Source organism: Vanessa atalanta, chromosome 8, assembly GCF_905147765.1.
Source record: "Vanessa atalanta chromosome 8, ilVanAtal1.2, whole genome shotgun sequence".
Classification (NCBI taxonomy): Eukaryota; Metazoa; Arthropoda; class Insecta; order Lepidoptera; family Nymphalidae; genus Vanessa; species Vanessa atalanta.
Window position 1 is genome coordinate 6,196,066 of NC_061878.1, and position 25,542 is coordinate 6,221,607.

Here is a 25,542-nt window from a genome sequence, read left to right on the forward strand (position 1 = left end):
GAAGTCCTGCGAGTTCTTTTCTTTCTCTTCTCAAAATACCAAATATAATATGATCATTATATAAATTTAAGTTAATATGAAACTAACACCAGTATATGTAGGAAAAGCCTTTTGACCTGAGGGATCTAGTTACGTGTCAATAACTCAGCCTAAATCTGTCTGGCTATTTTCTAAAACAATATCTAGGTAAATGTACTCTTACTGGAATAAAAACATAGTCCTTAAAGAGATTTTATATATTACCATATTTTTACTTTACATACTAAACTCGTAAATATATGTCATGTACATGTAGATATTAGTAAAGTACACAAAATGAAATGAAAATCGAATAAGGTAAAAATAATAATAATTTACATAATCGGATACACTATCGGATATCTTGAGATTGAAATTCTAAATACAATCCGCATTGGAGCAGCGTGGTGGTATATGCTCCAAATGTTCTCTTCATAGGGAACGAAGTCTTTAGCCCAGCAGTGGGCTAAATTTACAGGCTGTTACTGAGCACTGTGATGAGATTAGTTTTTCCAAATCCACCTTGGGTCATACCCTTTTTTTCACTTTATGCCTGATGTGTTTGATTGACCTTTGATAGATTTTTTTATATAAAAAAAAATATATATAGGTTCGGATTAATGGTCACCGGCATTTGGTTAACTGTTTTTTATAAAATTGAGCAAAATTAATTGCATAAATACAAAATAAATTGAAATAAATCTATCAGCTCTCGTAATGTTTCTTACAATGTATCATCGAAATCTGTTTCCATGAATCACAGACAATAATGTATATTATATAAATAATGTTTATTTATACTTAATTATAGAATAGAAGATAATACATTGTTCTAATATGAATACATTTTCTCTCTCAGCCTCTTAGATAAGTTTCTGATGTTGTTTTGGGAACAATACCTCTCTGAACAGATAATTGGAATCATAACTTTGCATCGAATTTCACGTAAATAACTCACTTGAAGCGCTTCACAACTTACCGAAGATTCTCCGAAACCCAAATTATTAAATTGATTTCTCATAACATAAAGGGCTCAATTGATTATAAGCCAGTCATCGCGACCTTAAAGTTAGACTTATTAAAGTAAAATGATTGCTGAAATTAGTTCATCTTACGTCTCTTTTGCTATAGAAAGTGCCCCTTTGCGAAATTGTACAGAAGTCTTTTGAAAAAAAAAAATCACTAAAAAATGGTCTTTCACTAATTGTCTTAGTTGTTTGCGAAAGGAAAAGTTTCATTTGTTTTTCATTTCCACATGATTATCCCTTTAAATCCTTCTACAATACTGTTATCAAGAATTTAGGTTTTATTAATATTTATTTCTTATTTACAGAGTATGCAAATTTTGGAGGAGGAAAAAACCAAGTTGGATGCATTTTGTGAGCAAAGCTTAAAGAATGTAAGTAGCAATACTATAATTCTAGAATTTATACTTACCTGCTTTTCAAAATACTCACAAACATATTTTTACTTAATATTTTAAAAAAATATTATTTTATTTTATTTGGATTGTGATTAAAGGCGATGACACAAGAACGTCGGCGATATGGATTTGTCCTTGAGCGCCAGTGCTCACTCGCAAAACATTGGCTTGCTTATCATACAGCTGGCGCGACTGCCTACAATACTGGTCTAGATGAGTGGCTCGAAGTATCACGAACACGAGAATTCCTTCCATCTAATGTGGAGGCTATGTTTGTCAGCAGGATGAGGGTATGTACAAAATATACTTACCGGGTGTAAATGATGTACCATGTAATATTTTCTTACGTCTCGAAACATCATAATGCTCTACCCGTATTATGATGCTAATTCTCGCTAAGTGCTATTTTACAGCCATCTAAGGTCAAATGTTATTTTTCAGCAAGTGTCATTTTGGGCTGATGAAGATGTATATGCCAGCCCACGAAATGGTGATGACGATGATCGCGCATCTGTTGGCTCAGCTTTGCGAAAAACTAGATCTGTTGATGCTTCGTGCTTAGATGTTAGATCTATTGCAGACTTAGGATCTCCTACTCAAGGATTGTCTAGAGCCAAGTCTGATTTAAACCTCCAAGCAAGCCTACACAACACAGATCAAGGTATCTATTTCTCCTTTGTGCACAAGATGCACTCACAAATATAGATAATAAAAATGATAAACATAAAATAAAAAAATTACGGATTTTTTTTTTCAAAGCCTTTTTAACATATTTATATTTATGATTTTAGATACGGATATTCGTACAAAAACCCGCCCATCTTCTCTTGCTCCACCAACTAGCACATCCCGTGATCCCCCATTAGCTCGAGCTTTATACGCATACTCAGCAGCTGGAGATAACCAGCTCAGTTTCCAACAGGGTGATATATTGGCCTTGCTTGGGGATAGGACCAAGGGGTGGCAGTATGGAGAAAACCTGCGTACTCATAGTGCTGGCTGGTTTCCATTAGCATACACTGAACCAATAATCAGTGAAGAGACGGGGTAAGATATATTCTATTTTATTTAACAATATATTTAAAGTTATTTAATAGTGTAATTTATTATTTATGAATCTTAAATTAGAATAAATGGACATATCAGATGGACATTCATCAGATAAGCAAGTTTTACTTTATTTACAGCAACAATTCTCCTGCCCGTTGGAGTATTGCCCAAACACCAAGTGAGATGCCTCCGCCGGCGCCAATTTCACACACGCAGGTTTCTTCAAACTCCACCACACCTCACGCGCATTCTCACCCTCCGACACGAATGTTTGGTGACACTGTTACAGCTCATCACGTCACTAAGGTATTAATAGTAAAGAAAATAAATTCCTATCATAAATATTTATCATATATATCTTAATAATAATGTTTCTTGAATATTTTTTTGTAATTAACTTAAAAAGATAAATAATACTCATGAAGATATATATTTATACTTTTCTAAATTAACGTTATGAACAACTATTTTATATATTTTTGTACTTTTACAGGGACGACTTGCCAACAGTTCTCCAGGATTACCTCCAACTTTGCCTGCACCATCTCCGAATGCTCTTAGCACATCAGCTAGTGCTAACTTTCACCAAACACCCATTCCAGCAACATCTGGTCCTATGAAAAACTCAACATCAGCTGCGAACTTTACTACTCATGCCGTTATAGAAACGAGAACGTTTGGACCGCAAACACTGCCTATGCGTTCACAGGTAAAAAATAATTCGATTGGTTTAATTTATTGTTAGTATCTACTGTTTCTTTTCTAAATTTTCTTTTCATGTTTCAGGTGGCTCAGAAATCAGTACCAGCTAAAACTGTAGTTTCAGCTGTAGGGGCTGTTGGTAATGTTTCACTGCATAGCTCTAATGATTCTGGTTTTTCAAATGAACCACCTCCGCAACCCGATGTTGACTACAGTGATGAAGAAGCACAAAGACTTCGTGTTCCAATAAGGTATTTATGAATTAAATTTTAGAATAATTAGTGCTTTGCTATATTTTATGTTTCTTTTTATTTTTAGTTGTAACGCTAGTGTTTTTTTTATTTTTTAATTTGCTAATTATTTTTGTAGTAAATCTGCTCAACAAAACTTCGAAAACAAAGCGTATCTTTTGAAAACACAAAGCCTTAAGCGGGGTCCAAAACCTAATAATACAAATAACGGATATCTTACTGATGATCAACAATTATTATTACGAAATATGTTAGACATGGATAAAGATTCACAAAAAATAAAAAGGACTAAATCATTCTGGAAATTTGGTCGAACGACACAAGAAGAGATCATGGAAGGTATGTCTCTTTGGCAACACCGAGATATAGTTGATACCGTACCAGAATATAAGAAAAAACTATTCGTGAAACTAAAGAAGGAATTAAGACCGGCACCAGATATTCCGGAGCCTAAAAAACAAATTATACCCGATAAGCCTGCCACAACTGATAATCCCGTATCTCGTCCACAAGAAACAATCGATAGAAAAGATATAAAGGTAAACAATGGTATGAGACAAGCGAGAAGTTTAGGTTCTATACAACACGAAGAACGCGCAGAGAAAGAGCGAAAAGGTAACATGAATTATCATCCAAACCAAGCAATGAATAAAAAAAGTTTTTCTGAAAAATCTATCGCTGAAGAAAAACATGATGAGTTTTCTGTTACTCGAAACGAGTCCCGACACTCAGATTTAACTAACACAAGTACTATTAAAACTAATTTTGAAAATAGTTTCTATAATGATGAAAATGGAGACGGATATGTCATGAAAACTGTTAAAAGACGAGAAATATTGCAAAGATATGATAATGAAAGCAATTCCGATAATAATTCTGTGGCCTCTAGTACGGATCCCTATGACTGCATAATTGTTGATGATCATATGACTTCCAAAAAACAACAAGAACTTGATAGACGTCGACAAGCACAAATTTTAGATAACGAAATCAAAAACAGTAAAGAAAATGCATATATGCCTGAATTTGAAGAAATAGAAGTCACGCCTATCAAACCACATGTTAGAGCAACATTGTCATCGGATAAATCAAAATCAGCACATGAACGATCACCACCAAAGGTGATGGAATTTAAAACTTTTAAAGATACTTCAAAAGAAATTAAAACGTTTTCTGCATCGTCAGAGACATTAAAATATAAAGATAATGACCAACCAACTGATCGTTATGGAATTCCAATAGAACGAAACAATAACGAAGTTAGAAACGAAGAATCTTATGATGAACACGATAATGGTACGCTTAAATACAAAAAACGCTCAAATGAAGAAAAGCAAAGAAAACATAACAACGAAAATGGAAATAATAAAGAATATCCAAAAGCTGAAATAAGAAATCAAAAGAAAGATCCAAGATCCTACGAAGCTTCTGAACCAAGAATTGATTATTCATTAGATAGGCGTCACACAAGGAAAGAATTTGTTGATACAAAAAATCGCGATAACAGAACAAGAAACAAAATAAATAGAAGTTATGATGACAGTACATTACAATATAATGGACGGAGAGAAGAAAGATATTATGAATCGAACATATCGTATTTTAGTGATCAGGAGAGACGGGCTTCAAGATATGATTATGAAACAGATTCCAAGAAAGCAGAGAAATCAAAGATGAGACAAGAAGAAGCTAGGTTGGAAGCAAGACGACTTATGGATCGAAGAAATGATGCGCCGTACAGTGAATCAGATGATCAAAAGTTTAACGAAGCGTTAAAACAACAAAGACCACAATTGCTGCCACGTACCAAACTCCTTAAGCGTTCGGCCGATGGTAATGAATTACCAGAAGAGGGTCATACTTTTGGACCGTGGTACGATTTGTGGGGACGAGAAACTGCCATGTACAAGTAGATCCAGGTTTGATTTAAAGGGTTTCTATTCTAGTGGTTAATTTGTATTACATTACCAGTGTTTTAGTCGATGTTTATAACATTCTCGTAGTATTAGTCTTCTTTTAATCTTGCACCTTTTATTGTTTTTGTAATAGAACTTTATTTTGCACTGACTTATCTCTGTTTAGAATTAAACTTTATTATCTGTAGCACCTAAACTATTTTATTTTTTGTATATTTTGTTGTTGTTATTGTTAATTAATTAAACAAGCAACCAACGGCTTAAGCAAAGTAATACATATAACTCAAACAAATGTTTTCTACCAGTTTACATGATACCTTTTAACACAGCCAAATTAATTGTTAAATATAATAACGCCATATTTATTACACAAAGTTCAGCTTTTGTAAATTGCAATTGTTGATTTTATTTTAATTAAAACTGAATTGAAATATCGATTTCGTCATTTTTATTTTACAGTTATATAATTGGTTAGAATAAATCTGCTTAAGGCGACATATATTTTTTTTTATAATAGTGCCAAAAATTATAAAGTTTTCTTTCATCCAGGCCTCAGCAATTTGCAACAGTGAAACTAAGAAAGGCATTGACAAACGACCGATCGTCGCCTGCCATTGAATAATTTTCTAGATGTTTAATATTATTATTATTATTATTTTGTTAAATATATATTATATTATGTAAATTAGAAACATCATGTATTTTGTACAGTTAAATATTATTATAGTTTAAGAAAGAATATATCACAATTTTTATAATAATTGAAGATTTGTTTTATTTAACTCATATCTACATTTTACACTAAATTTAAATAAAAGAATCTAGTCATTATTATTGAAGCATCACACTCAGTTATAAATACACATGCAACCGGAACTTGAAATAACTCTTAATTTTGCATCATTCAATTTTTAATTCAAATGAATGAGTTCTGTGTAGAACCTCCTGTTTGTATTGAAAATACATCGTTGCATACAAATTGTAATGACGATATAAAATAATTAGTTGTACTCGATCCTTTGTTTACGATTTCAAAACGATTCATTTCAGAAAATAGATGTCACGATTTACTATCATTTCGAAAAAAAACATCTTGATACGCTTACAACTTATTCCGTGTGGAAATGACAACGGATGGGAAAACTCGGTGTCAATTGGTCCTGTGACAATGGACCAAGATTTATCGCATCTGTATCCTTAGGGTATCATTCACAATAGTGTCTACCTCGAGAAGCCGTCGTTACCAACTTTTTATATAAAAAAAATATCTTTATACTTTACAACTCACGTTAATATAATGTAATTATAATAAAAAATAATAATATACGAACCATTGCAATCAATCTGGTATTGTATAGCAACAACTAAATGAAATAATAAAAAAAACCTCAAAATTAATTAAAACTTTGAGGCCAAAGAAAAATATTATTAGCCGAGATGGCCCAGTGGTTAGAACGCGTGCATCTTAACCGATGATTTCGGGTTCAAACCCAGGCAGGCACCACTGAAATTTCATGTGCTTAATTTGTGTTTATAATTCATCTCGTGCTCGGCGGTGAAGGAAAACATCGTGAGGAAACCTGCATGTGTCTAATTTCAACGAAATTCAGCCACATGTGTATTCCGCCAACCCGCATTGGAGCAGCGTGGTGGAATATGCTCCAAACCTTCTCCTCAAAGGGAGAGGAGGCCTTTATCCCAGCAGTGGGACATTTACGGGCTGCTTATGTTATGTAATTAAAACTTCTATCACGCCCTCCTCACTTCGGTAATTCGTGTGGTGATCGTACGTACCAAGCGACATGTATGCATGTATATGTATGTGTGACTTGTCGCTTGGAATGTAGTAAGGGACCGTGGTTATTATAGTAACTTAAGCACGTCGGCAAAAATATGATATTTTATTCCAATGTATCTAATTGCTTTTAATATTAAACTCATAGGAGTGTTGCTTTAAAGCAACGATAAATAATAAAAATTACAAGAAATTAATACCTGTCAAAGTTCCAGTTCTTACAATTAACCTTTTTAAAAATCATAGAACATTGTCTTTGGGCTTTAGTAGTTTAGTTAATACCATATCAAACTTATTCCTTTAATTTATTTTTAATTCCGTTTATACCCAAAGCGCATCAAAGATTTTACCTTAAAAAAATAACATAACATTTACACAATTGAGCGCTAATGGCATTTCGTTGAGCTATTTAAGGTTAACGTTAAACTAAGACTAAGTTCTCGACAAGCCAAAAGTGGGTTGTATAAGCGACAAAGTTACTGTCCCTGTTATTAAGTCTTGTCAAGTTTACTGCCGGCGAACTTTATCCACCGAGTCACAGTTGAATAGATGTGTACAAACAATGACATATATCAAAATTGAAATAGGTGCATACAATTGCCCGTTACAAACAAACGTGATGCAATAATAATTGTTGTGATGTTTGCTCAAAATCATTCAATGTATTCGCATTATCAAATAATAGAGCTTTGTACAAATTCAAATAACGACCGAACTACTATACTTCGTATAGCTGTGTTTAAATCAGCCAGTTTAATTACAGTTAAAAGTGATAGAATCTCTTTTGGCGCTTATTTTACGGTGTATTCAAAGCTATATATTCGTTTTAGATTCCCAAATTTTACCGGCAAATCTGATTCCTTAATACCAGGTGACCAAAGAGATTCGACTTCTATTATTAGTTAAATTAAAGCGTTGTTACTTACAGTCATCCTATATCTGATGAAATTATAGATTTGGATGGATTTCATCCAATTTTTTTTTGTAAAAACATACTTTATTCGAATAGGGTCTTATAGGGAATTTTGAATCGAGTATTCACAAGATTAATCTTATTTAAAGCTACGTAAGTTAAGAGCAGAACCGGGATGAAACTAAGCTGTTACTCTTTTCATCAATCATATTCATGTAATAGTCGTACAATTAAATTTATGTATCCCGTTTGAAAATCAACGAATACGGATGTAAATGTAGTTATTTCCGATGCAAAGAGCTGTTACTTACTGCCGAGCTCTTAAGCCTTTCACGCATTGATCACAGTAAGCGTCACAGAGTGCCACATATTTAAATGCTCAGAATTTCACATAAAAGGAGCGGACTGAGTGCAAAGGAACAGAAATTACGCCTTTCAGGAAGCTTGACACAGAGTCGACCCTTCAAAAGGACCGTTTCAAAAGTAAGTTGAATATATTTGTTGGATTACGTTTATTTATATATGCATCTGCTAAGGAATATATAAAACATGTAAATATACAGATTTTTTTACAATATATGTTTATAGACGGATAAGAATGATGGTGTGCGGTCACCGCCGCCCATAGACACTGCCACCGCTAGAAATATTAACCATGTTGGTGGCGCATAAATTACCAAAGCGAACTAAGATATTATTGCCTTATTAACTAGAGGCTAGTTACATTGATTCACGCGCCCTAATGTGATATTTGCTATAACAGTTAAAATGTATGACGTCATCTAACAGTCATCACGTCACTAAACCTATGGATAGATAACACTTATCTCACGAGGCAGCGATGACAACCGAAATGCTTACAAACATGAAGTCGGCTATCGATATAAAAATCAATTTGCAGTGTAAATCGAGCGAGAAGACCAATGCTTTCCAAGTCATCGGCTCCCTTCAAGCGCCTTGGCCCGGAAAAATCCACAATTTTGTAAAAAACATACTCCAACTTTTAAACTGCAACACACGTTACTGATGCGTCGAATGGAACGAGAATTTCATTTGATTCGCACTACGTAGCTACACTGAATGTTGAAAATCTGATGCGTGAAGCATAAAACATTTCGAGTAAACTTTAACCGCGTTAATTGCTAGAGGCTTATTATAATTGTAGATGGTTTAAAATTTATTACCTTATTCCTTTTATAACATTTGTAATTAGTCACTACCTTAAAGATAATTTGTTACTTTAAATAACTAGGTCTGCCTTGTTATTCTGTTGCAATTCGGTACGTGTCTCATTCCACTATTGAAGACCGACTGACGGTGATACGCTATTCAGACAAGTGTATGTGTACCTTTAAATGTTATAATTATTACAAATAAAGCTGCACATCACTTTCTGACATATCACGATCTTGTTTTGCGTTGAGTTTCGAGATTGTACTCTCTAAACAACTTTATTGAAATTGTCAATATATAGAATACATTTTTTTTATCTCAGCAAAATGCAGTTACTTTCAATTTTTGAAGCCTGTCTGCATGCCTTAATTATTTTTCTGGAGAATCCTATAAAAAGGTTCTATTGTTAGAGTTCTTTGTAAATGAAAGTTAATAATACCATTCACTGCCTTTGAAATCACAAAAACAATTTTATTTAAGACTTTAATTTTAGTTTACGAAAAGAGTTTTTTATAGTTACAACTTTAAACAGTTCCGTATGTTTAGTAATACCACAAAGTCCTTAAATAAGCACAGACAGTTTGGTCCGTGGTTACAGTTGGACACTACAGCCAACAGAGAAACAAAATTCTGCTATTCTAATGTTCCGTCGGAAGCTGGGAATGTGAATAAAAGGTCATTTACAAAAGCGCAGCGACAACATGTCCAAGGAAATTGCTTTTTAGTGGACGCCTTGTGCTGAATTAATTACTAAAAATGTATTCGAAATAAATAGAAAAAAAAAATCGTTTATAAATATGCTTCTATTAACTAGTTCCCGCCTGCAGCTTCGCCTGCACATGAAGACATAGGTACCCTAATATGTAGTTTCTGTTCCCCTTGTATGCAAAATTTCATGATAAGGTTGAGTGGTTAAGACGTGAAAGAGTAACAAACAGACAAATTGTTTGTTCATACAAACAAACAAGCTAATTTTCGCATTTATAATATATTATTAATATTCAGTATAAAATATTAAGCAAGTCCGTTGAGTCGTACGTTAAAATCATGTTTCAAAAGTTTATAAAGTAGGTACCATCAATTTGATGAATCAGTCTTAGTCAATAGCTTAAATAATTCGCCTGGACCTGGCCCATACGGTTTAAATTGTTGGATAACCGTGACGTGGTATACTGTAGCCGCGCTAGACATAATCCAAATGATAAGCGGACGGGGCAATTTGGCAGCGGCGAGCGGTCTCTATCACGGTGATGCCAACATTGCCAACCCGCACGGCTACATGCCACTGCCCGCCATTTTAGTTGCCCTAATTTATGTTAAGCGCCATTATAAGCGACACATTGTTTAACATTTGTAGCGAGAATTGCAGTTGCAATTTTTTTTATATTTTTAACTCTTTTATTAGTTGTAAAAGTAGAATGAAGATTTATCTTATATTGTCGTGTTTTGAAGCCAGGTAGCTAAATACAAACATTACATTTTTTAAATTTGAAATAAGTAACATGTACACAAAAAATCGTAATCGTAAAAGTATTTTATACTAGATTTTATTATTAGAATAAATCGTAAGTTATTTTGTTGTATACAGATTTACTAACTATCTTATGACTGCACTCGTAAATATACAAGATTAATATAATATTTTTTAGAGAAAAGAAACTGGATACAGCTCCTCTTATTAATATTAAATTAAATAGCTTTGAATCATAATGATAGTTGGACATGACAATTACGGCAAGATGTGTCATAAGAATTGACCCAGCACTCTAAAAAAAATGCCAGTCATCCACTAAATATCAACTAAGACCAATAACTTTTTAGTCGAAACCAAATACCGTTGCCATCTTTGAGAGGTTGCCAGGTAAAAGTAGCTAGGCGTCGACACGCGTAACCAAAATTGCATCTTACAAAGTGCCCAGTACTACCAAAAATAACTTCCACTATATTGTCCTCAATCGTACAAGTCTTTTAAAAGTTACATACTAAATAATAAATAAATATTGGCCAACATCACATATATTACTCTGATCTCAATGTAAGTAGCTAAAGCACTTGTGTTATGGAAAATCAGAATTAACGATGGTACCACAAACACCAAAACCAACACAGAAAACTAGCGAACTTTTTCTACATTGATTCGGCCGGAAATCGATCCCGGGACCTCGGAGTGGCGTATCCATAAAAACCGGTGTACACACTACGACCATGGAGGTCGTCAAATACAATTACGTATGATCATTAAAACGTACCAATAATTATTAACAAATATTAAAACATCACATTGTAATATCACATTGCTCGAAGAACCGATGGCCGATGGGGCCAACGAGTTCTCGAGTGGCGACCATGGACCGGAAGACGCAGCGTGGGTAGGCCCCCCACAAGGTGGTCCGACGACCTTGTGAAGGTCGCGGGAAGCCGCTGGTTGCGGACTGCACAAGACCGGTCGTTGTGGCGATCTGGGGGAGAGGCCTACGTCCAGCAGTGGACGTCCTTCAGCTGACATGAATGAATGAATGCATTATAACATCACGCAAACAGTATGACAAAACACAGTCCCTCACCTTTCTATAGCCCATTCCAATCAAAGAAAGAATTAAGATAAATAAACCTTATTTACATTTACGTCCTCTATGCGATTTGCTAATAGATCAATTATATTGTACACTACTAACAGTTCTTGATTAATATACTTCCAAAGTTCTCATGATAGCTTCGTCGACGTTCAATACGCCATTTTTTCGTTAATCCATAATGAATATCATACTTTATTCAAAATCTCAATCAATTATATCATGTCGATTTGATGTCAGATGTTGTTTATTTGTTAAACTTATAGATATTTTACTGTCTACAACACAAGCGAATATCATAATATTTCTGAGAGAGCCGAGATGGCCCAGTGGTTAGAACGCGTGCATCTTAACCGATGATTTCGGGTACAAACCCATGCAGGCGCCACTGAATTTTCATGAGCTTAATTTGTGTTTATAATTCATCTCGTGCTTGGCGGTGAATTCTAATTCCAACGAAATTCTGCCTCGTGTGTATTCCACCAACCGCACTGGAGCAGCGTGGTAGAATATGCTCCAAACCCTCTTCTCAAAAGGAGAGGAGGCGTTAGCCCAGCAGTGGAAAATTTACAGGCTGCTAATGTAATGTAATGTAATATTTCTGATACGGCTGATTCGAAATACAAACTATAAAAGGAAATGTTCTACGTCCGTTCTAAAACGATATAATATGAAAGTTTCAAATCAAACACATTTGGTGCGAGGGCTTTGCGTGAGCCTGTCTGGGTAGCTAGACCCACTTATCATATATTCTAACTTCAAGCAGCAATACTTAGCATTGTTGTGTGCCGTAAAGGGCGAAAGAGTCAGTGTAACTACAGGCAAAAGGGACTTAACATCTAAGTTCCCAAGGTTGGTGGCGCATTGGTTATGTAAGAATTTGTTAAAATTTCATACAGCGCTGTATATGACCAACATTAATAACGTATGTATACGTATATGTGTATGTATAACATCGGGGCCCTTTGTAGGCCTTTGTTGACTCATGTTGTTTTCCTTGAATGAGCTTTTTCCTTGTGAAGAATGCTGAATTATCCGAGCATTGAACTTCCTGCAGGAGTTTAGATTTAACAGAATCAGCACTGATCTTGATGCCAGAGCTCTCCAGTCCCATTATCATAGGCTTATGAGCTTCGTGGAGTCCGGCTAACATCAGTGTACCGAGCCATTCATCATCAATGTCGAATAACCTATGTATATAACGTATGTATATAACCACTTACCATCAGGTGGTCCACTTGCCAGAACGCCAAAGGATGCCATAAAAAAATCAATTGAATCAGTATTTTTTCTGGTATAAAAGAAACAAACGATACTTACATTTTTTAAAATATTAGTATATAAGTATACGAGTATAATTTAAGATACAATTTGTTGAAGTTGTAGCTGTTACTTATTTATAAAATAAGTTATATCTATAAGATTTTTTTAATTAAAAATCTCCACTGCAATGATGTTTTACAACCGATCTAAATAGTCATCCAAATAGTTAGTAAAATGTTCTCATAATTCCATCACAGTTGAACGGGTTATATTTCTGAAGATTGTCCTGGATGAAAAAATTAATGAAAAGATCCATGGGACATGTACAAAGTTTTGAATGTTTTGATTTCTATAGGATTTGTATAGTAGTATACAAAATAAATACGAACATCCGTTTTCGTTTGGGTTTGATGAAGTGAAAATCTCAAACGTATTTAACTGTGATATAAGCATATTTCAGTAGTTATTTTATTATAATTGACTAACAGTAACCGCGTGTTCACCCTCTTGGAATTAAAAAGGTAAAAACGTAATTTATATCCGTAGTTGTGGTTCAAGCTTGCTTCGTAACAAATTAAAAAAAAAAAACGTTTTTGTAGTAAATCTGTAAAAGAGTAATAGACAGAGAAGAGTTACTTCAACATTTATAATATTAGTACAGATTATTTATGTTTATTAAAGATCAGCTTTTGGTAGTTGCTCGAAACAGAGTAGAAGTTTTCTTGGTGGTAGGGCTTTGTGCAAGCCCGTCTGGAAAGGTACCACCTCATCAGATATTCTGCCGAAAACAGTACTCAGTATTGTTGTGTTCCGGTATGAAGGGTGAGTGAGCCAGTGTAACAGGCATAAGGGATATAACATCTTAGTTCCCAAGGTGGTTAATATTTTTTCAAAGATATTATTTATTACATTGCTCATCACTAATCCAAATAAAAAAATGTAACAAGAACTTGAAACATTCTTGAAAAGTTAAATAGTGAAGACACCGATAACGGCTAAGTTGTCTTCAAATTCCTAATACTGTTCAAATATATATGTATGTTACACAAAATCGACCTTAAAATTTTGCCTAAGTTCCACTCAAACAAGTGTCATTAAAAACACTCTATAACACCACATTCCTATCTTTAGTTTATTTCGTTTTCATATTGTAATAATAAAAATAGTAATATGAAAATTAAAATAAGTATAAAATAGTATTTTTCTGAAAGAAATTATCTTTCAGAAAAATACTATTTTATTCTTGGAACTATGGAGTGCTATGACGAACGTGGACGTGACGTGCGAGTTCATACATAATGCATGTTACTTTTGTTTTGCATGTCTTTATTCCAATTTAGGCTGCAAAATGTTGGAAACAGAAAATACGTATCGCACAGCGTGAAGTCGAAAAACGAAGACTTATATGTTGTGTAATACAATACGAAAAAACTGAAAGAATTAGAGCCGAGATGGCCCAGTGATTAGAACGCTTGCATCTTAACCGATGATTTCGGGTTCAAACCTAGGCAGGCACCACTGAATTATCATGTGTTTAATATGTGTTTAAAAATTCATCTCGTGATCGGCGGTAAGGGAAACATCGTGAGGAAACCTGCATGTGTCTAATTTCAACGAAATTTTGCCACATGTGTATTCCACCAACCCGCATTGGACCAGCGTGGTGGAATATGCTCTAAACCTTCTCCTCAAAGGAAGAGTAGGCTTTACCCAGCAGTAAGAAATTTACAGGCTGCTAATGGAATCTATGTAAAGAAAGAATAACAGCACTTACATCCTGTAAATCAACAAGATATATATTCAATGAAAGCAATTACTACTAATCTACTTAAATAAATAAAAAACCATTACTAATTAATTTATTCATGTTTTTTTTTCGGATGTAAAATCGTATATATTTATTTTGGGAAAATGTTATCATATATTCAATATACAACTTGTAGTAAAGCTGATAGAACTTAACATTATTACATATGTATTAACTTAGCTATCGACAGTTTTTCTTTATTATATCCTACTCGCTTGTTATTAGCCCACTTGTGCCGGAGCCAAGCATAGTTCTACGAGCCAAATTTTAGATTGGCATTGAACAGATAGGAGCCGGCAAACATTGGACATCATAAGACTATCATCGTTTGAGTCAGCGTTTTGTATAATTGCTATAAAGGTCAGTGTACAATGAGACTCATTTTACTTTCAACACTAACATTGTTTCTTCAAATATTGAACATACATTATTTATCGTGTGATAAATATTAAGTCTGTTAATCTGTCTGTTAATGTACCACGACTGGACTAAAGTCCTCCTTTAAATTGAGGAAAAGTTTCGAAGCTTTTTCAAACACGTAGATTTCAGTTCATTCTATAGTGCTTGACCGAGTTTTGAACCCGCAATCCTCGGTTAAGCATCAAATATACCACTGCGTCATCTCGGCTCGATACTTAATTTACTATTTAAATATTTACCCCAATCTATTAACTTTATCTCATTTATTTATATTTGAGTAAATGGCTCAGTAAAATTGCTATTGAAAACTTTCATGATGTTCGTTATCAAAACGAAACTTTGCTACTAAGTAGATTCTCCGTGACTAAAACGAAACGACTTTAGTAAACTAAAATATTCGAAACGACTTTAGTAAACTAAAATATTAAGAACATAACTACCGGAAGAATATTAAATATTTACACGGTTAAATTACAAATTCATATTAAAAATAAGAAGCACATAAATAAAACATGACCAAATCCTTTTATCGAAATTCTAGCATTCAGCTTTTATTTTGTTCACATATCTTCCTAATTTACTGGTCAGCAGCCGTATCACTGGTCTGATAGCTACAAATGTATTTTACTTTAAACAAATTTCACTTACAGCTAATAAAACCCGGCTAGAGTGTAGACGGGACGCGTTATGCGAGAGTTAACCCGAGAATGCTACCGTGGCCATGTTTACGCTCGGAAAGTAAATGTCAATAAACTACAAGAGCGCCCTCTGGGGGAAAAGTGTCCACACTTTGTGTTTCAGCAGAAAAGGGGGAATAATGTAAAATACATGTCAAGTCCGCGTAAGTGGTTTTTGAAGAGATTCTATTTTTGGTAAAAGGTTTTATATTTCGAGTCTTTATATATTCAATAAATATGATATTATTCAATTTATTATTTTAATTTTGAATACTGTTAGAAATAAAAATCATTGTCTTTTTTTTTAAATAATAAAATTGATTTATGAGATACATTAATACATTAATTAAAAAATTACAAGTTTAATAGACTGCGCGCAAATAGATGTAGAAAATCATATTACTTTAAAAACACAGAGTTGTAAAATATTTTTTTACTTTTTTGATGAAATGTCAAAATCAGTGGCCTGAATTAAACATCCCTCACGAGGATGACTTAGTTAGGTATTACCGTGTACCGAGCTAACGCTGCATTTTTAAGTGCACAACCACATCACGCCTGAAATCCAAAATTTTAACTTAATTTGAAATGTTCAAATAGATTGAATACTTCCAAGAACTTCGTAAAAAAATGTTTATTGTTTTGAATTTTTATCCTGAGAGTGCGAAGGCATACATATTCTAGTAGCTTTCAGTTGAAAAGATTAAAGTTTTTGCTGTTTGCCTTTCAAGTGGGTGGAATTCTTGCAGGCAAATTCTGATTTTATAGTAGCATAGAAAAGAGGATTTATAAAGTATATTAATAAAATTTTGTTTGTTTATTTGTTTTATTATTGCAACGCGAAGTGACTATTGAACTCTTAAAGCACTTATCATTCTTTCTCTTTTTAACTGAATACTACTACTTAATACCTTATTTTATGATAGAGGTTGCATAAAATATTTTGCTGTTATGCTTCCCGTTTTAATATTTCATTTTTTCTTAAATACCGAACATTCCGTCTCTTAATAAAAATAAGCCAACTCCAACTAATCCCGAGATCTAGAATGTTACGTCTTTTACCTGTTGTTAAATAGGCTCGCTCAATATTTACGATAAAAAGTAGTGTTGTTTAATGGTAGAAGAACTGGTACCCACTTAGAAGAGCCTGAAAAAGCTCTAATATCAGCAATTTCGTTGTTAAAGTGTAAAACTTGAAACAACAATAAAATAGTTTTTTTTTTTTTTTGTGAATATAAAATATAGCATAAAAACTGCAAAAGCCTTAAGTACATCAATTTTGAACAAAATAGATTGCATATATTTCACTCGTATCCCTTGCCTTTACACCCGACATTTGTAACTGTTTTGCCCTCCGTAAATACTATTTACAGGGCAGAACCCTTTAAAGATAGATTGATGGTTTCTGTTTTTAGATTACCTATTGCTGTGACTTATACGCGGTTCTTATGCACTCTGGCACCAATAAATCGTTCAAAAATCGGTTAAACAATTTTTAAAACATACGTCTATGATATCGATATATGATGTAATTGTTTAAGTATCTATCGACTAAAAAATATTTTTTACTCAAAACTATGCATTATTTAAGTCTTGACGCAATTTATAGCTACGTAACGTAACGTTGTTTTTCCGCTTAAAATAAAAAGTAACATTCTGTATATGTCCTAATGGTGAGCTAAGAAAGTTTTAAGCGTATTCCACCATGCAGCTCCAATGGGTGCGGTTGATTTTCTCCTCTACATGCAGGTCTCCTAACAATGTATTCTCACCGAGCATACGGTTAATCATAAACAAAAATTAGTAACATGAAGATTCAGTGAAGCTTCTCCAGATTTAAACCTGTAATATTGAATTGATATTAACGAACTAATTACTAAGTCATCTTGACTGAATTGTTAAATAATGAAAGCGATCTCGAGACGATGATCTTGGAAGAAATTCTCAAAGGTTATAAACTTAAAGAGAAACGAGATACATTAAGAGTCTTAAGTCATAATGAGGAAAATAAGTTGTAATGCTACCAAATCCTGTCAGCTCAATCTCCTATCACGTTAATGCGGTGATAATTAATGTGACGTTAAAGAGCATTATGGAGGCCATTAAGACCCCCGCAAGCGCATTTAAAGGGTTATTCTCCAGACCGGTTGTAAAATATAATGAGTACGCATACTCTCAGCTAATGACCATAAAACCGCTTGTTGATAAACATTGGGAATTCTGATGATGACGATTAAGGTACTCTTTTCATCTGGCAATGGATTTAGAGGATTTAGATTTAGCAATCATATCCTGTGAATTTCCCATAAGTATGCAAGAGTCTTTTCTGATACAGATAAAAAACTGGGAGATAGCCGTATTATTCAGTAACATATGTGAATACGTAATTATTATTTTTTGACTACAGTCACACGCTTGACCAATGTACCCCTAATGGTATCTACTGACGCTCTCTGAGATATCTAATTAAATATGTTACATGTTACAACTCTGTAATAAATTTAAAACAACTAAGGTAAATATTTTACAATGTTTATAAGATAAATGCATTGTTGAAAAAACATTGTGTTTATTCCAATAAAAAATCCATTGTCACAATATTTCAATGTAAAAGAAATAAATTTCACGGAATCAAGTCGAAAATTCATTCAATTCTTCCATTTTAGATGCGATATAAATCATCGTCAAGTACACCTGACGGGGGAACGGAATGAAAAATAAAATTTTCGATATCAACCTTTCGGCTTTTGCCTTTTCTTTCGAAATCAAAACATACTTTAAAACATCAGAATCAAATATGACGATTCAAAATCTATGTATTAGTAATACGTATTCAAATTAATTCGCGAACATTGACATTTATGATATTTTTTTTTATATAAAATGGGTAATTAAACTTTTGTGGTTTGCAATATAATAGAGCAGGTTTATAAAGGACTCTTTACAAAAATATTGTGTTTTTTTTGGCAATCTAAGCTATAATTGTGTAGCGCACATGTCAGTATGCTTAATTCGTAATGGATAAGCACATTCGAAATGTCCAATTTTTTAAAATATTCATTTATTAATCCCTGTGTGCTCTTTTATTGATAAATTCAAAAACTTTTGTAGTTTTTCATTTGTACTAATATTTCAAATGTGAAAGTAAATCTGTCTGTCTGCCTATCTTTGGTTCTTTCACGGCCAAACTGCTAAACCAAATTTGATCAAATTTGGTATGAATGATTTTTATGCCTCAGGCGTTAGGTATAAAAAGTGAAAAGGCGAGCGAAAACTAGTACAATATAAGGGTAATTTATTTTTAGAACTATACTCACTACATTCGAAAAACCTACTAAGTACCAAAATTAAAAATCAATTAAACTATCGTTTAAGCTGTTGCTATAATAAAACCTTCAAATTCAATGTTCATGATACTATGTTGTCTTCATTTATTCTTAAATCTATATAAAAGTAGGTATAATCAGTTAGTCCAAGAATTCCAAATAAACAGCAGACAAAGTCGGAAAACTCAACGTATACAGAATACTTTAGGTAGGACTTATAGGTAGGACTTCAACCTTCTTGCTGAAATCTCGCTATCGAAAAGTCCCTGGACCTCTTCATATTACATCAAAGAATTACCTAAATTTGTATGAATGTTATCGTTTCTCCACAATTCTCTATGGCAAACGATCTACAGCACTTGTTATAAATAATTATAAAAATACAATGTGTCAATTTAATTCTCATACATTACATATATAATGTACTTATTTGATAATGGTGAATATTAAAACTGTTGAAACGTTTTAGCGTCGACAAACTTTCTTGTCTCGGAGCTTAGGTTTTATTATTTAGCACAATGAATAGACCTGTCTGAGCCGAAGTGCACACTTTCAACCAGACTTTTAATTCTGTTGACTATCTTCTAAAGCTTCGTCTTTTTATATCGAACATAATTTAATAAATTTCTGTCAAACATACAAACTTTCGGATATGAATAAATTTGAAAATATTACTATCAAATTATAAAATTCAGTTTTTTTACTTTCGTATTAGAAATTATATATATTTTAAGAATATTATATATCAACAAACTATTTGTTCCATTGATTTCTCAACATTTACTGATTATTTTTAGTATATTAAGTAAATCAATCCTGATATTATAATTACGATTAACACAGATCGTAAAGCAATTTTATCTTAAAGTAACAAATTTTTTTAAAGGTGTTTATTTCGATATAAATTGAAAATATTGAGCAAGGTTTATTATAAGGTTTCTGTTCATGGAGAACGTGTTGGGGATCAAAGATCCGTGTTCCCAGCAAACCCTATCATGAGCTTTGCGGCTTTAGCTTAGTCGTCTAGACTCTAGACACAGTAAAGGTTTACCTTTTTACAAAATTTTCCAGGTATTTTCTACAGAAACGCCGCTTTTAAATGTACTATTTCCTACGTAGAAAAACGCATGTCAAATTATATTTTACTCGTAATTCAGTATGAAAGCTTAACGAAATAGTTTTTAATGAAAAAAGTGTTATAATTAAAAAATAATAATAACTTTTAAATAAAACTTTAATGAAGGGTTCACCAAATTTATTTTACAGAACACTAATTAATTTTCAATAAAGCTATTTCATTTAAAAATAAAGAAATATTTTATACATTCAGCGTTTAAAAATAGCTTTGGTAGCAAGTCTTTTGTATGAAACTTTTCAGTATTTTTTTTATTTAATTATTTAAAAATAATCTTATCGTACACAAAATTTTTTTACTACAATACGTATTTAGAGAAAGGTTAAGCGAGTTCTTTAAAAAAAAAATTATATACCCTTTTTAGGAGACATCAAAGTAATGTTTCAAATAAAACGTTTACTAACGTAACCGTTTAGTAATAATAATTCCTACATCATTTTTTCACACAGTTGGGCGGACCTTACTATTGATCTTCTACTACTAAATTAAATTAACTACCGATAAGAATTCTAATTACATTTACTTCCATCAGTTGCAACATCTAAAAGAGAAATAAGGGTAGAAATACAAATAAGAATATAATTAATTTGAATGCACTATCGTGAGCAGATCAGTTTGCAAATGTATTCTAATTGCGACTCGCAAAGGATTTCCTGACGAGTAAAATAAACACGACTCGAGTGGGTGAAAAGACGTTAATTCGTTATCTAATTAGATGGATCGCTGGCCTGGTGCCGGCGTCTGTTTATACTACATTTAGTTAAAGCGTTGACAAGACGAGTCGTCTTATGTAAACTTTATATTATTACAAACAAATATCACTTAATCATTTCAAGCTGAATGAATACGTACCGCAATTAATTAATTGTTGATTTATTAGCATTTAAAACATATGTTTTTTTTTTTTCTAAAAAGGTTCAACTCTAAACGTCCTGTCTTCTTTATGTCCCTTCGAGTTTTTAAAAATTCATTTATTACTATCGAGATTATAGTATATATAATTGATTTTTATACAGGATGTGTTTATGTTTAGGAAAAAACACCAACAGTTCATTTTTATAGTAAATCAAAATTATTAAAAAAATTATATACTTAATATAAAATCAAAATGTACTTCATTCAAGTAGGATTTTAGAAGCAGACAGACTTTTATGCCAGAAAGTTATCAAGTATAAGGTCCACGTCGTTATAATTTTATAACAACCTTATTTATGCCTCTATTTTCTTATTCTATTTGTATTTTATATTCAACGAAGACGTCGAATATCTCATAATATTAGGGTACCTATCTAATATACTTGCGAACATATAGCGCTCTTGTAACTGCTCTAGTAGTTCTCGTTGACACTTTCAAACATCGTTAATGTTTCATCTTTCTAATAAAACATTCGACGTGGTGGTGATTTCTGTTCGAACACAAAACGGCCACATGTTTCTGAGTCCATTTCAACACATATGATAAATCAAAAATGATATTTCTTATCTTTATATATCTGATTACCTACATATAATCAACACATTTGATTTACAACAATAAACTGACCTATTAGCTCGCGAAAAATATTTCCTGTTCTGTAGCATCAACGCCCTGCCAACTATTAGAACTAAGATATAGCATCCCTTGTTTTTGTAATGTTTCTGGCTAATTAGCCCATCAAACCGAATCACGGTAATGCGAATTTTTGTTTTGGCAATAGAATAAACGATGAATAGGTATTACTCGGGCGAGCTAATTCATAGTTCTGTAAAAAATATTTAAAAACTATAAAAAAATTAAAATAAAACTATACTAAAATGAACCTAGGTTTATCCAAGCCAATGTACTTTTTTACGTGCTTTCCGCTTTACGCCCGAAATAAAGCGAATAAATATAAACGTATTTTAGAATTTAATATGAAATCGCTATTTTGCAGAGAGGGGGAAATCTGTTTAGTGCAAAAGGCGCAACGTGGACTACGAAAGGAAATGATATTCTGAGCAGATTATCCGACTAATTTCCCGCCACAAACACGTGCTATTTCCGTTCGCTTACTCTTAAATGAACAAAATAAACTCGCGAAATGGAAACAGTTTAATATATTTTTCAAATTAAATTTCGGTTTGAAGCGGTTGCCTTTACTTTGTTTATATAATTTTGGTCTAATTGAGTTGCTTTTAGGACCGTTAAGTGGATTGTCAGCCAGCTTAGCTTAATCAGCTGCCCAAACAGTTCCGGACACGACAAACACACACATGACACTTTTCTAAATTTTAGGCATCATTTAAACTTAGAATAAGTTAGAAGCAATCGAAACTCTTATAGTGTTGCTTGTAACTATTTAATATTTTATTAATTTTCGAAATTTGAAAATTGTTTTGTATACAAACCACAGCACTAGTTAACAAAGTCGATGTTAAGTGATACTATAATGTAATAAATAAACGGTTCTAGTTTGCAACATCAGAGAGATTCCAAAGCATGTCTGGGAAGTTCGAACGCTTTACGACGAATTTTGAACGACGCTTTTGATGGATGCTCGGAATATTATGAATGTTTTCGCTCATTTGACATTATCTTCTGTAATTATGATGTACGCGGTTTTCATATTATAAATACGTGATAGAGTGCAAATATTATGTATTTTCTGTTATCATAATGCGGTCTGCAGTTGGACAATGACCTCTCCTTTAAGGTTCTCTATAGAATAGAATATAACTTTATTGCAGACTCTATTACACTTGTGACAGATTTTTATCATATACACACTATTTTCCTCACGATATTTAATCGTTTAGAAAAAAAATTAAAAAAGTGATCGCGCATCGGACCTATTTCTTAATTTGAATCTATATTATTTACTTAAATTACAAACGTATGCGTACGTTGCATAAATATCTTCACAATTCTAAATCTTAATTGAATGAAGGTAACATTTCTATTAAAAATTCATTGGAAATTGTCTTGTAGTTTACATGAATGGAAGATAACGATGTCCAATCCACCTGGGAAATTACAAAACAGTTGAAAGCATTCACTCGCCGCTAGAGAATTGTCATTTTGAAACTGCTTTAAATCATTACGAACTACCCGGTCCGTCTTCGCATGGATAAAATTATAATTTTATACCTTTATTTACTTTTACATAATCTTACTAATCTATTTTATAGTCTGTGAAAATAAAATGAGCTAAATTTATTATTATTGTCTCCTACGAATATTGAATAAATAGAAATTTACTGTGACTTATATAAATATACGATAGATTTTTGCTAACTGCAAATATTGGATATTTACATATTCTTCAATCGCCGACTTTTTTATTGGTTAGAAATTATTAGAGACTTTGTATTGGGATTCGTAATAAATAATACCTTTATAAACACGAATGAAAATGTAAGTAGTAAACAGATTTTTAGTATATTATTTGCATAATAATCTCAATATTTTAACTCTAAAATGACTAGTGGTGACCTCTTGGATAGTGCGGACTTATTCTTATAACTAAACGACTGGGCCAGTTACATTAAATTAGTATTTGATTATAAGCAATCTATTAAAAAATAATAAATGTTATCTTAATTCAAAAATAATTATATCCCGTGACATGAATTAATTATCTTTTTAAAAGTAGGATAGGATAGGTACATTGAATTTTATTAAGGATATTTTCGTTGCGAAGGTATTTTAATATGTTGACTTGCATGTAATATTATATTTCAAAATATCCAATTACCCCTTGAACGAACATATTTCACAGTCCCTTAGGAACTTGCGTACCCTCGTTCAAAAACTGCATTACCATTAATTCTCAAGTATTTTAACTTATGATTACAAACAAATACGAGAACATTTCTTGGAGATTTGTTCTGTATTCCAATAACACATTTCGCTGCTGACGTAGGTAAATCGTTTCAATTTAATTAATCATTTATACAAATATATGAAGTAATGTTTTGTTCTTAATCCTATGTTATTTGTTTGTGAAATAATAAAGTAGTAGGACACTTTATGACATAGAGACTTTGTTATGATGAACTATGCTTAATACCGACAAGTAACAGATCCGCACCGGAGCAACTTATCGGAATATGCCTCAAACTTTCTTCTTAACAAGAGAAGAGACTTTCGCCCAGCATTGTAATACTTACAATAATATATACAATAAAATGTTTGCTTACCCAAATCGTAACAAATATTACTTTCAAGAGATCGTTATAGCAAGAGTATCATATTAGCGCACTTTTAACCTAATTTATATCCTGTGGTATGTTAATGTATTCTGTTTGCGTGCAAAATTTATTCTTAAATAAAACAAGCAATATTATTATTATCGACCGATGAAGAAATTATGTTGGCAATGAGCCAAGGATTTAGATTCAAATCATCGACTTTAACTATCTTAGGCGGAATGCGAAATATTGAGCGTAAGGCTCAATTTGCAATGGCACATTCGTCTTTAATTTCATTCCATAACTTTTGATTATCATACAATGCAAATACGCAAATTTACCACAAAGTTGTTTACTCGGGTAAAACCGGGAAGTTAGCTCACATCTGTTCCGTCTCTTAACTATTCAACCGAGTGATGAATAGTTCGAAATAGTGATATTATATTCACGAATGTCTCGTCTGGCGGGCATAGTTTCGGGTACCTAACGTTAAATTCTAAATTTCGCTTCAAAGACGTGTACCATTAATATTGTATAGAGCTAGATCGGATGTCGAGACGGTATTTAATAAAGAATAGAATATGTTGTATATTCTTGGAAATTACTAAATCATTTTATTTCAATTAAAAACGATTAAACTTTTTCTTCTAGTAAATCTACTTATTTTATTTTGTGATAAGGCTTTCTGCAATCCGGTTTGAAAGGTTTTATCAAATATTTTAACGCCGAACAGCAATATATAGTTGTGTTCTGTGAGCCAGTGCAACTAAAAGCACAACATCTTAGTTACTAAGATTAGAGAAAATTTCAAATGATATAGCGGTGGTGACTTACCATCAGAAGAACCGTTTGCCAGTCAACCTACCTACTAGACTTCAAATGGTAAACTCATGGTAACAAAATATTGATCTGGTAAATATTAATAAACAACTTTTACTCATTTCTCCTCAG

The 25,542-nt window shown here is 32.6% G+C and overlaps 1 protein-coding gene across 4 annotated transcripts in view; it reads left to right on the forward strand.

The window, feature by feature from the left end:
- LOC125065608 overlaps window positions 1–5,973 on the forward strand; it is a 187,273-nt gene extending 181,300 nt beyond the window's left edge. For 3 of the 4 annotated variants that reach the window (XM_047673324.1, XM_047673325.1, XM_047673321.1), the window contains 8 exons: window positions 1,352–1,417; window positions 1,540–1,731; window positions 1,883–2,102; window positions 2,233–2,488; window positions 2,629–2,797; window positions 2,985–3,200; window positions 3,278–3,444; window positions 3,563–5,903. In XM_047673324.1, the coding sequence (XP_047529280.1) occupies window positions 1,352–1,417; window positions 1,540–1,731; window positions 1,883–2,102; window positions 2,233–2,488; window positions 2,629–2,797; window positions 2,985–3,200; window positions 3,278–3,444; window positions 3,563–5,357 (3,081 nt within the window). In that variant the 3' untranslated portion in view covers window positions 5,358–5,903. The other variant, XM_047673322.1, reaches the window with a different exon arrangement.
- Window positions 5,974–25,542: the final 19,569 nt, after the last annotated feature.